This window comes from Dendrobium catenatum, unplaced genomic scaffold, assembly GCF_001605985.2.
Source record: "Dendrobium catenatum unplaced genomic scaffold, ASM160598v2 fragScaff_scaffold_672, whole genome shotgun sequence".
Taxonomy (NCBI): Eukaryota; Viridiplantae; Streptophyta; class Magnoliopsida; order Asparagales; family Orchidaceae; genus Dendrobium; species Dendrobium catenatum.
The window spans coordinates 34,858-49,205 of NW_021319134.1; the positions used below are offsets into that span (position 1 = coordinate 34,858).

The 14,348-nt window shown below is 35.4% G+C and overlaps 1 protein-coding gene across 1 annotated transcript; it reads right to left on the reverse strand.

Moving 5' to 3' along the window:
* Positions 1 to 291: 291 nt before the first annotated feature.
* LOC110100963 (probable transcriptional regulator SLK3) lies at positions 292 to 12,607 on the reverse strand. Its single transcript, XM_020828688.2, has 10 exons — positions 12,295 to 12,607; positions 10,752 to 11,641; positions 10,540 to 10,671; positions 10,417 to 10,465; positions 9,113 to 9,327; positions 8,939 to 9,007; positions 5,948 to 6,048; positions 2,725 to 2,818; positions 2,321 to 2,390; positions 292 to 1,351 (listed from the first exon to the last, which is right to left on the reverse strand). The coding sequence occupies exons 1-10, from the start codon at positions 12,605 to 12,607 to the stop codon at positions 543 to 545; spliced, it is 2,742 nt and encodes a 913-aa protein (XP_020684347.1). The 3' UTR covers positions 292 to 542.
* Between the last annotated feature and the right edge of the window lie 1,741 nt (positions 12,608 to 14,348).

The window sequence follows — 14,348 nt, forward strand, 5'->3', positions numbered from 1 at the left end:
GCATAATCCACATTGTTTAGCCTCCACTGTTAATTTTGTCGTCCATGCTCCAAAAAAGTTTATAACAAAAAAAAAAACTTCTTGACCAAATCTTTATACTGTAGAAAAGAGCTAGCTCTTCACTTAAGCTTCATTTAGAACAATTTTTTTATTATTTCTTAAAATAACTTTTAATATAAAAATTAAAACTTTTGTACTTAAAAATCATCCCGAACAAAGCCTTACAAAAAAAATTTCTACTTTGTTTCCGATATATTTAAATTCAGAAATTCAATAAGGAGACCAATATCCGACTTCAAATCACAACGCAAGCACTTCATACAATAAATCAAAGAAGCACATTTACTGACCAGTATTTTTGCAAAGCCTGAAAGTACATTTACGATTTCAATACTCAGAAGCAGTTGGTTTGCCTTACGGGGAAACAAAGTCCCTCATAAACTCCCAACTCGACGTTAATATCCCAAAGCTTCCATAAAACAAATATAAGACAACTTATAATCTTTCTCACAAGTAATTATCACCACATCATATGCGCCACCTCACCACTGAAACCCACCTTCGGAGAATTCTCTTAAAATGTCAGGTTCTAGATCACCAAGATTCATGTTTTCCAGCGCATCCAGCTTTGCAGTATAGTTATTGTTACTTATACAGGAGTTACTACTTTTGGAAGGAGGCTTCGAAGTGTCGCTCGTAGTAGGGATCATTCCCTTCACATCAGTGGATGTCTCATCTGTGCTGATTTCTGTTCCAATCCTCCCTGGTCCTGTGATCTTAGTTGCTGTAACAGGACCAGAACAACCAACTACATCAGCTGTAACATTACCGTTAACAACAGGTGTGTTCAAGGCCGGCTGTGGAGTTCCTTTGTTCATCATTTCTTGCAGAAGTTGCTGTATCATATGCTGTTGCAAGTGTTGGTTTGCTTGGGACGAAGTTTGGTTTTTGTTGATCTGACACAGATTTGTTGGCAAAGCTTGTTGCTGCGGGTTGTGAAAGCTTTGGCCAGGTGCGCTTGAAGCACCGTTGCCCTGAAATGGTACAGTTGGTGCCTGGTTGAGAAGAGCAAATGAGGCATCGGAGCGCAGATGATTCTGGTCTAAGTTAGCAGAGTTTCTCGATAAATATTGGTAACTATTTAATGGCATTGTAGCCTGCGAAGTGTTGTTTAAGAAGCGGGTTGTTGGGTGAGTATTTCCTGAGTGGTTACCAAACCCAGGACGCCCAGATATGAGTTTATCCTTGTTCTGGTCAATTGGGAGGTTCTGAGCGGCAGCAATTTGTTCTGCCTCATTCATGTTCTGGGATTGGAGCTTAGATGCTGCATGAGAAAAGTTCTTCAGGCTATCTGCAAATGAAAATCTAATATGATTATTGATGCAATGAGATAATAATCAAATAACAATGAGCTTAAATAAGAGAATACAAAGGCTGAATAGGAGATATAGCTTTAATTCTTCCATTTAGAGCTGCATGACATATTCACTTTGCACAACATCTAATCCTGTTATTTTGGTTCACTCATTCCCTTACTAATCCTTTCATTAATTCATTTTACCCATCTAATTGAAATATCTTTTAAACTTATTGCATAATGGAGAAAAAGGATATATGTAGCCGACCGCACATAGTGGAATAAAATCTTGATGTTGTTGTTGTTGTACATTTCCAAACTAACTGAATTATTTTTTAGTCTTCTTCATAGGTTTGATTATATCATATGCCATGCTAACCTTCATAGTTCACCAAACGGTTATCTTAACATTCTCACTTTTTTTAACACTAAAATCAGCCATCAACAACTTTATTACCTAATAGTTAGATCATATAGTATATTCACTCTAATTATAGTATTACAAAAATTATTTATGCCTCATGGCATTCACTTTTGCACCATACTTGGGATGCACTCCATGTAATTATCCAATTTTAACTCTGAAAGTTGTCTTCTGCACATTTAGGTTCAAAATACCGAAAAGCATCAAACTTAGGCTTCGTTTGGGATGACTTTCTTACTGCTTCTTAAAGCAACTTTCTAGTAAAAAAATTAATTTTTTTCTACTACAAAGATGCTTTAAAGCAATAAGAAAGCCGACCCAAACGAAGCCTTGAACATCAATTGATCTCCCAATAACATCAGTTTGCAATTATTAATTTCATATCACCAAATTACAATATACCCTCACGGATATCTCCATTCTTTTACAAGTATAAGCATATCCATGCATAGATGCCTCGTGAAGCAAGAAAGCATGCGAGCAATAACCAAAAAAATATCACCAGCTAAATATTGTAGACATCTGAATAAGGACCAAACCTATGGGTCCCATCTTCTGTGCTTGACTGAAATTAATCAAGTCTTTCATGCTGTTAACAACTTCGGATATCTGCAGATTCCAATGGAAATGTATCAACACCATGTCAAAATAAGTTCAAAATTAATTGACAGTTATGGTAATCATCGGATATGCAATCATGTTTAAAATTTAGTGATAGCTCATCCAAAGAGTTACCTTGTATATTTTCCAACGAAAGATCATAGAAATAACTTAGGCTTCATTTGGGAATGCTTTCTTACTACTTAAAACAGCTTTTTAGTACAAAAATTAAAATTTTTTACTAGAAAGCTTCTTTCCCAAACAAGGCTTTAATCTTGAGCCACCAAAAAATATAAATTTAATAAAAAAAAAAAAAACTGGATGGCTGATGCACCAGTCATACCTGCAAGCATCTAACATATCTTTTGGAAAAGCCTAGATCATTTAGTGATTGCAGTTCAAGATTTCTTGCAAGTTGCCAGCCTGCCGCCACAAACCTAAAGAAAAAGAAATGCCACCATGTACATTAGTCAACCATACTTAAGCAACCACTAGCACTGAAGTTTCTTTTGAGACGGCTATTTTACTGTTTTTTAAAGCAGTTTTTTAATACATAAATTTTAATTTTTTACTATAAAGATGTTTTTAGAAGCACGAAAAAAGTTGTCCCAAACGAAGCCCGAGTCATTAGCATCACTAAGATGTAGAAAGCAATCATTATCATCGTTAGATATAAAAAGCACAACATAATAAGGCAAGGAGTATACACGAGGTTGGTACACTTGCACAATTTGTATTTATGCAACATAATGTGCAAAGCAGCCACAAACAAAATGAGCAATCCAAGTTTCTTGATCGATTTACTAAGCACCAAAGAAACCTGATGCAAAACTCAAGATCTACTTCGTTGAAAACACAAAAAATGTGTCTTACTGTTCATTCTGAAATTCAAATTTTAAAATTTAAATTTGTAACGTTAGTTGTAATTTGTTGGCTGAACCAGCACCTATATTACTACAATGAACGCAATTTCCACGGCAAGATTTGGGTCTTAGATTCAGTTCTATTCAATAGGTTAGTATCAATTATAAGGTTTAAATAGACGTTCATTTGGATGGGTAATACATTATTCTTCTTCTAAGATTCTAATAAAATTAGGCCAAAAACATTATAATTTGAATTAATAGCACGCTTTAAGCAATTTTTTTTTCTTATATAAAAGATGTTGCAAATAGCATAATACTACATCGCATACTTAGATCTACATCAAAAACCCAAGGCCCGGAAATTGCTTTTATCAAAAGAGCTCTAAAAGAAATATCATAGAAGAGAATGTCGAGAAAGAAAGTAAAAATAAAAGCAATTAAAATTTGTTAGACGCATCCAACTGTTGAGGCGGAACAAGTTTCGGCCTTCTTAGGTGGAACATGCTTCCACGTGTTTCCTCTCCATTAAAAAGTTTTGTGGTGTCTTCTTCACAATTTTCCATTACGGTTCCCAAATTTGGTTGAAAAAAACACCTACTTCCTATCAATTTGGATGTGAGAGCCCCTACTTATCAAATTAGTATCAAAGCAATTTCTTGGACGGAAATAGAAGTTTTCCTAGTTGATTTCTGTTGTTTCCTCTCCGATTGTATTGTTTTTGCAGTTTGGAGACCAGATTAGCATCAAAGCTGTTATTTTTGTTATTGGAGCCTAAATCCGAGTACCTATATCAAGAAGAAAGGTAGAGAGTATTGGAATGGGAGATCAGACAAATGAAAATGAAATTTCATCTCTAAACTCAACTTTCATATTTGAAAAGTCAAATTTCAGTCATCAATGAGAAGATGGATGGAAATTTTTCCATCCTTGAGGAGATGTTGAAGAAATTGCTCGAGGGTCAACCCAAAACGGCATCGTTGGAGGAGAGGGAAGCCTCCGACAACAAAGGAAGTGGGACAAACCATAATCATATAAGGCGAAGGGAAGATCATGTGGTAGAGATTCAAGAGGGAGAAGATAGAATGACACCCCCAGATCCTATTCCTAGGGATAAAAGCCAAGTAGAGGGTATGGTGAGAGGCGTGAGGAGGTCGGGCATGAACAAAGCAGTGCTTAATTTCATAGGAGAGATGGAGTTTGAAAGGGGAAAGGCTAATTATGACCAAAGGGGTACTGAATTTGAAAGGAGAGGGATTGATTATGATCCAAGGGGTGCTGAATTTGAAAGGAGAATGTGCGAATTTGATGAAAGGTTTGTATACGAGCATAGAATAGATGATTGAGAAAATTGGGAGAAACCACCTCCTTGGGAAATGAAAAATTATAGAGGAAACAGGGGGAATGCAGGAGATCCGAGGGTTAGGAAGCTAAAGATACCTATTTTTGAAGGAGATGATGCCCGTGGACTTAGAGGGAGTTTAAAGACTGATTATTGGAATGTTTCCGAACCAGCAGAAAAGAGGACTTCTATGAGAAATTCTTCGCCGTGACGTAGGAGGGGATAGTAGTGGAATACCGGGAGTAGTTTGAGCACTTGGCCAGCTGACTTGACTGGCTTACAGAGATTATACTAGAGGAAAACTTTATGAAATGGCTCAAATCAAATATTTTGGCGGCAATTAGATTGATGAGGCCTCGTGATTTGGGAGAGGCTATGGAGCTAGCCTAATTAATGGGAGGATAAGAGGCACCTGGAGAGAGGGGCTAGATGTAGCAACCCAGGAGGTTTATACAGGATGATCATCACCTTTTTGGCATCAAAAGAGCCAACACCGAGTACTCTTTAAGGAGACCTTGAAAGATAAGACTAAGAAAAAGACCTGGGAAAAACTTCAAGAGACTCGCAAAGACGGAGCTACAAAAATAGAGGGCAAAGGGATTCTGAGTAGAGGAATAAACCGGGGCACATATGTAAGAACCGAACTCTTCAATTTCTCACCGTTTGTGATGACGAGGGCGTTGAGTAAAGAGCCATATTTTCACCTTGATACCCTTGGGAGGGGAGTATTGTTAGATGCTTCTGCTAGTTTAATTGGGGGTGGGGCCCATCAGTCCAACAACAAGTAAGAGGAAATTGAAGAGGGGATTAGGAGAGAAATTCAACTTAGGAGGTCTGTTTTGGCATTAACTATATTTTATATATTTTAAATATATAGTTGACCCTAAGGTTAGGTTTTATCTTGTGTTTGCTAAAATTTGGAGAGTTCTTAGGATTTGTTTGGGCTCTAGCCGTCGGCTAAAGATTGGGAGAGTCAGATCCTCCTCTCCAATTGAGGATCCAACTGTATCTTGTCATTTTCTTTCGAATTTCTTGCAATAAAAAGTTTTGTTGTCTTCTTTCCAATTTTCCATAACGATTCGCTGATTTGGTTGAAAAAAGCACCTACTTCCTATCAAAATTATATAAGTTTGCAAGTATATGAAGCAATAACGTGTACTGCTTAATCAAAAGGGGCAAAGACAGGGTCAATGTTGAACGGAGTTGAAACACAACTTCTGATTTTTAGTTGCGGCAGTAACAAACACAATTTTTTGGTTGAAATGAGGCCAAATTTTCCTTTTTTTTTTCTTCAGTACCAGATCCATTATAATCAATAAAGTTTAACTCAGAAATGCATTAGCATGAGATGTCTCACTCACATGTTGCAACTGGCCTGCAGATCTTGAACAGAAAGCCCTGAAGTACCACTTTCATTTACAGCAGCTTGATATTTTTGTGCAACATGCAGCAACTGGTTCACCTGTGGGAATAGCATGACGTGTGATAAGGTACTCATAGATTATTTCTTTCCAGATACTGCAAGTTAAAGGTAATCTGAGCATACCATCTAAAGAAAAGCAATGTCACCTAAAAGTAAAGCCCGAGTGTGAGTAACTATGCAATGAAATTTGCAGATAGAACAAAGCAGTCATGAGGTTTCAATATCATCTCATAGATACACGAATATGTTGAGAGCAAGCAGATACAAAACAAGAGAACCAAGATAATATTAACTGTGATTCAGATAAAATACAAGGATTAAACCACAAAGCAGAACAAAACCAATAAGCATAAGTCATTGACAAAGGAAAAGTAAGAAAAAACACTAACAAGAAGCAATAACTCTACTTAGAATAGTTGTGGAATTCATGCATTGTTGACATTAATAAAAAATAAAGAGACAATCAAAGATGACACAAAGATAAACACTAAACAAAGGATAATAACAGAATTAAAAAAAAATTGAGAACAAAAAACATAGTAAAGGTGCTTCATCAGAAATTCAACGTGAACACTTCACATAAAGTTAACAACAGAAAAATATATAAATAAAAAAATAAATTGAGAACAAAAAACATAGCAAAGAGTTTCAACAGAAATTCAACGTGAACACTTCACATAAAGTGAGAGATAAAAATCAGAAGAAATCTCATCCAGCTATGTGAAAATAAGGAATAAACTAAAATTGTATTCCAGTATATTTACTTTGGGCATATACAGAGGATATAAGAAGATTTGCCCATAACAAGGTAGAAGTATCAATGTTAAAGGCATGGGACGAAAGAATAAAAAAAATTGACAAAATATCCCATTTCAATGAGTTGTGACTTAAATATTCGCAGACCAAAGTTAAGAAAGCATGCAACACCCAACAAAAGTTCATAAAATGTCCCAAATAGACGGAACATGGTTAATGATGATAATGATTCTCTTGAGACTATCATAGATCATTTAATAATTTTGTAAAAATCATTATCATATTTGGCTGTTGTCATGATTAAATAGAGAACAAATTATATCTAGGCCAATGCATAGTTTCTTAGACTTGGAAAAAAAAATAGCCTAGTGCGATGGAAAAGCCCCTTTCAAAATGGCAGCAAATTGTAGATCTAGATTAAAGAACCCTCAACCACCTACATTTTGATAAGAAAGATCCTTACAACAACAACAACAATGTCAAGCTTTATCCCACTACGTGGGTTCAGCTACATGAACCCTTGTTTTCCATTTTTTCCTATCAAGAGTCAAATTCTCATTTAAATCTAATTAAAAAAATATCATTTCTAATATTTCTACCCAAGTCTGTTTAGGTTTACATCTACCTTTCATAACATAAGTCATATCTAATACATCTACTCTCCTAACAGGATCATTGGAAGATCGACATTTTATGTGACCAAACCATCTAAGGCAAATCTGAGTAGTCTTATCTGCTAGTGGAGCTGCTCAAACCTTTTCACTTATATACTTGTTTTGCATTTTTTTATCTAAGTGTAAAATCACTAATTCACTCGAGCATCCTCATCTCTGCAATACTTAACTTAATTTTATACTTCTATTTTAATGGACAATATTCCGAGCCACAAAGCATTGCAAGTTTCACCATCATCTTATAAAATTTTACCTTAAGTTTAAGAGATACTTTTCTATCATACAACAGGCAAGCCCAATGCATTCCTCTAGTTAAACCAGCCAACTTGAATTCTAATAATAATATCTCTATCTATTTCACCATCCCTTTGAACAATAGACCCGAGATATTTCAAATGTGCATTCTTTTTAACGACTTGATCACCCAATATCATAATTCCACCAATAGATCTATTACTTCTAAAATTACACTCCATGTTTTTGGTTTAGATCTACACTTATTATTAAAAATAGGAACTAATACACTTTTTCTCTATTCATCTGACATCTTTTTAGCCTTCAAAATAATATTAAAATTTTTAGCAATCCAAGAAGTAACTTGATCTCATAATCATTTTCACATCTTCATTGAAAAATCATCAGGTCACACTACTCCATACTTCATTTTCTTTAAAGCCTCTCCAACTTCGATTTTATTAATACAACGAAAAAAACAAAAATATTCATTTTCATTTAGGGTGCTAAGGTAACTAAAGTCAATCATATTCTCATAATCTTCATTAAAAATCCATTGTATTCTTACAAAAATATCTACAAAATATCTCATCCATCTATGTCGACTATCATCTTCCAAGAAAATAACATTTTGATCTTCATCCTTAATCAATTAAATTACCAAATACACAAAAGTTCCAATTAATAGGCCTTGCAACTACAAGCAGTCCACTGAGAAAGCTAAAAGACTGTTTTCCTGGCGTGTATCAACCCTTCCTCAAACTTTGAATTGTCATAGCCTTGGGTAACTGGGAACGCCTTTCTAAATGAAAGCTAATATAAGAATCAGATTCAAAAGTCCATGACAAACACCACTACATTTTGTTAAGAAAGATCCTTTTCAACTGAGCAGGAAAAATACCATCTCCTGAACACAAAATAAAAGTGCAACAATTTTATACAAGCCCTACAACAATAAGCAATCTACCAAAAAAACTAGTAAACAGTTGGTTAAATTAAACTTACAAGGATTGACAAAATGCTAACCAACTGCAGAACAAAAAGTAAACTACTGCAGTAAATAGAAGGTACACCAGTATGAAAGACAATTAAAAAATAATAATAACAGGACGCATACCAATCCAAAATTAAAATCATAATCACTCTAAATGTTTTAAAGGGAAAAAAACAGCATAAATAGATATTTCAGTTAAGCATTCAATTATGTTCACAGAAAAACTTTGAAGCTCTAAAAGCATACACAAATGGATAGCATTTTAACATACTTGATTTGCCATCATTCTACGAGGGAAAAGTTCTTCATGGCGTCGAGCACAGAACTCCCAACACAAGATCTGAATCACATAACAAATAGAGAATTATGCAAAATCAGAAAAAAAAAGTCTGGAACAACAGGAAACTTTCTAGAACAATCGGAGACATAGCAACATATTTACAACCTTCAAATCAGGAGTGAAAATTATTCGAAGTTGGCCTTCACGCACAACCCGTATTTGCTCATAGACACTCTCTTGAACAGCTTTTTCATACTCCAAAACCATCATCCCAGATGGAAGCCGTCCTTCACGAGGCATCTCAAGATATAAAAGCTCGTCGATAACCCCATGATCAAATTTAATTTGATTGAGCCTAGGAAGAACTTCATAAGTGGCCTCTGCCTCCATACAAAATAATAAGCAAACAAATAGAAGGGATGGATTTGCATTGGTAAAATAAATTGATTGAAAAAGATGCACAAACATCAATTGAAAATGTAAAGACCAGAAAAGCTAACACAAAATCTAACTGCAAAAGAAAACAAATTAGAAATAATTTTAAGATACAGCACTCGTCAAACAATAGCTACAAAATATTGAGCACTCGTCAGTTCTTTTCTTAGGCAGCATCCATGTCATACATTCATATAGAAAATTGTGCAAAGCAAAATAGGTTGAAGAAATCTGACTAAGGCTTCATTTGCGGCGACTTTTTTACTGCTTCTTAAAGTAGCTTTTTAGTTAAAAATTAATTTTTTTCTACTAGAAAGCTGCTTTAAGAAGCAGCAAAAAAGCCGTCCCAAACGAAGCCTAAATCTTAGGAATTTATCCTCACAAGTGTGTAAACAAAGAATTAAACATGCTCAAGCAGATACATATATGTAACTATGCATTTTCCTGTGCGTATGCTTAATACAGATTCCAGTTGGTAGAGATGGTTGCATGGCATGATAGAAGACCCTTGATTTTCCAATCTAATTCCAGAGAAATTCAAGTATCACAACAGAAATGTCTTTAGTTCTGTGATTTAACAAGAGATAGGGCAGTATACAAACTTAATAAAAGCACCATTACTGTTTTCAGAGAGAAGGAGATGAGCTTAAAGACACAGTTTGAAATATATACAGTGCGAGGAATATTACAATAGTTCACTCAACAATCCATAGTTTACTTTTTGTTTTCCCCGCATTTAGGCTTACTAATCTATTGTCCTTTGATCCAAATAGACCTCTGTTTAAGTTTCAACTAGTATAATTAAATGCAATGTCTTCATCTGTTGAAAATATTAACCAGGTAGGAATGTTTTTCATTAGTTAAAGTAATACCTTTTCTTAAAACTAGTTATGCTAGGGAATATCATATCAAAAGAAAAATTCGTGCAATCTAGCTAATAGAAATTGTGGCCAGAAGTCATCAAAATTTCAGCACAACTAAGCAAACCACACATAAAGCAAGACAAAAATTAAAATAGATGCAAACATACTGACCAAAGCCTTTTCCAGATTTAGAACCACATATGCCACATTGCCATGCATCCTGTGCAAGCTGGAAAAAATTAGTAGAAGCTTGAGGAAAAGTGCCTAAAGGATGAACATAGTGCTATAACTAACCATAGAAGCTTGAGGAAAAGTGCCTAAAGGATGACTGCCAACACCATTATACAATGACAAACACCATCTTTTCTTTGCTTTGGGTGCAAAGTATTCCACAACAAATTTTCTCCAGTAAGTTATAGAATTGTCCTGCAGCAAAGAAAAAAAAAAACAGTAGGCAAATCTCCATTGGGATTACTTAAAAAAGAATTAACAAGTTATGAACTCACAGGAGGTCGATGACTTTGGTGGTACATATATTGCATCAGCCTCCAAGCACACAAACCGCTCTCAGAGGGGCGTCTTGCAGGAGATACTAGCTGCAAAGGGTTCGGCCTAGGCTGTTGGGTTTGTTGGTGCACCTGCATTCGCTGCAATTGCGGTAGTGACTGCAAAATTTGTTGTTGTTGCTGCTGTTGTGCAGCCTGAGCTAACCTCTGCTGATGTATCATGGCCTGAATTTGAGGGCTCTGCTGCCTCTGCAACATTTGTTGGATGACTTGCTGATGATAAGCATCTCCCTGCCTCATGTCCAACCTCGGCCTCTTCTCAGCAGGCAGCATTCCAGATTCATGCATTATTGACTGTGATAAATTGCTGGAATTACCTTGCTTTACCATATGTTCTTGCTGAGGACTGTGTTGAACAATGGATGAACCATCCATGACAGAGGAGCAGGAGATGTTATTGGAAGAGAAGGACAGTGGAGATGCCGGAAGATGTGTATATGACTCATTGTTTATGCTGGAGCTCCTCTGCAACTGTGGCCCCCCAGAGAGGGAGGAATTGGCATCTGTGACAAGAGAGCTTGCCCCCATACTGGGCCCAGATGAGTTTGCAGCACTATTGAGGACTCTATGATTCAGGTCAGCGGAAGTACCAGGCCCAAGCCCAGATAAGATAGCCCCTGAAATGGAGCTAGCGGGTGCAGAGCTCTGCCCATCACCAAGGAAGAAGATGCAAGAGGCTGAGGATGAGGGTGAAGGACCGCCACCTCCAGCAACCCTCAAAGGGGGCACCAAGGGAGAGGGGCTGGAAGCCAGCGAGTGGCTACGCTTTAGATAACCCTCAAGCGCCAGCCCTGCAGAGGAAGGTGGCCCTTCCTGATACCTTGCAACCCCTCAACCAGAACTGGCGCAGGATCAATCTATTAGCTGCGCCAGGCACAACCAACCTATCAGGATGTCAAAGACTGAAGTCCCTCCAAGGATTAAGAAACGACCCTTTGAGAGCCGAAATCACCAAAAGAAATGTGTTTGCAGCATAAAATTGGAGTTAAGATCCTGCAAAACCAGGTTTCCAACAGATCTGCAAATTTCAAATCTGAAACGATTTCAGCACCTAATGTACGAAACTCACGAAAAGGAAGAAATTTTTCCCTTCCGCAGCGCATGATCAAACCCTAATTTCACAAAAGCAACCAACTTTCAACTCTAATATGTAAAATCAGGCAAAATAACCCACCTAAAAACACCTAATTCATCCTTACCGAAAGAGCGAACACAAAAAGAAGAAAAATTCGTTCAACATCTTTCTAGTGAATTTAAACTGGCAGATCGAAGATTCAGATGAGAAAGGTAGATAGGGCTGACCACTTACAGATCAAGATCAAGCCCGTGGAAAGCAATCACGACTAAAAACAATGGACCACGATACCAAGCAGAACACCCTCAAGACGCTATCTTTATGCCTCTCTCCCTCAGTTTTGCTTCTCCCCGCGGCGATCGTCTGCAGCTTCTCAGCATTCGACTGAGGGGGAGATGGAATTTATACATCGCGGGAAGAACGTGCAGGCCAAGGTCAAGTGACCGGCTGAACCGGTCTCCGCATGTGCGTGGCATTCGGCGATGCCGTTCGCAAACTCGGTGGCCACATCGCGCGGCTGGGAGATAGCTAGCCGGCCAGGCGGTAATTGACACTTGGAATGATTTGATTGGCAATAAGACGAGCTCGGAGACTGCGGGAGAACTGGGTCTGTGGCGAGTAAGTTGGTGTACGGCGCCTCGCAGTAATGCACGTGTGATTTGCTAATGTTTTTTTTTACATGGAGAGTGGATTTTTTTTTTGGACTTCCAAGTCTATTCATTCAAATTCATGCACAAATGGCATATAAAAATTTCAAACTCAATTTTTAATTTACAGTCAAAGTCTCAATTAATAGAACAAGATGATTTAGATTTGAGAGCAGAAACTCAATTACATAATAATAAAAATAAGGAACATATATATATTAATTGAGACTCAATAAATTAGGAAAAAATATATTTTTATCGATTTAGAAGTCATCAAAATCAAAATCATTAAAAACTTAGATGAGATTTGAAAAATAAATCTTTGAAAAATTAATTGATGGATGAAAAAACTTCGAATAATCTTTTCTCTCCTTCATCTTTCTTTATTCTTCAGCAAGGCACAACATTGAAATTCAAAATTTTCATTTAAAAAAAATTATTTCAAAAATTCAGGTTATTGCAACAGATATAATGAAGAAAACACCATATTAAAGCTACATATCTTATCTTATTTTCATAATTATACTCGTGATAATATTTTTTTGATATTACATTAAAATGATTGATAGATATAACTGAACTCATACTGGCATTAATATTGATACAACATAACATAACATACTAGCATGTTTATTGAGTAATAGCCCTCTTTATTGATTTTTCTTATAGTTTAATAGTTTATAGATCTCTTTTGACTTTACTGATCATGTTAATTTTATTATTAATTATTGAGATTTTTATTGCTCATATTAAATAATGATTTATATTGATTAGAATGGAATATGTATGCATATTCTTTTGTCTTACTTTGTAAGTAATGATAGAATTTTGATTACTTGTTGGACTTTTATGCTCATTATATGAATTTTTATAATTCCAGGTTAGGGAAGGGTTAGGATAATTTAGAGTGATTTTGACATAGATTCTTAAGTTTCCTTTTAATTTTGTTTGTATTTTTTTTAATTCTTTTGTAATCAAGAGTTTGTGATATAATAGTAATTATATCGATCTCATGGCTATTGTATATTGATTTTGAGAGAATAAATATAATGAAATATTTTAAGGTATATAATTATTATTTTTTTTACTTGATATGTAGATAGATTTATTATTTTGATGATTTATAAAGCTCTAATTAATTAATTAATCAAATTTGATTTTGGGGCATTACAACTATAGTGCCCCCTTAATGTAAAGTTTAAAGGGCGGGGAGGAGAAGGATATTACATTTGGGAATTAGTAGCTTGCCTCTTTGTAAGCAATAAAATATTTAGAGGAGAAAGGAGTGTAGAGCATTTATACTATCGGTTGATATCTAAAATAACTTGTACTCTTGTATTTTATCATTTATGCAAGCAATAAATTTTGTTTTATTTTCTTCACATTTTATGTATGTGTAATTTCATAATTTTGGGTTAATGATATGAATCAAATATTATTACCATTATAAATTCTTGTGCTTTGAATAAGAAATATATATTATCAATATCTCTCAATCTTAATTTAATGTATACAATGATCATATGTATATTTCAAAACTAGTATGATATATTACCTAGACAAAGGAATATTATAATAAATAAGAATACTAGAATGTAATGTTGCATGTCTATACATATGATGTTTAATCTTCTAGGTTCTTTAGAGATAGAATCAATATAGGAAGGTCATAAACCTCTCTTTTGCATCCTTAAAGCTCGATAGAGATTTAGAGATGTGTCTTAGGATTTATAAAATGAGGGCAAAAAATTTTTTTGAGAGGGGGCAAAATGCCAAAAATACCCAAAATATTCCAAACAATCCCTCTAAAATAAA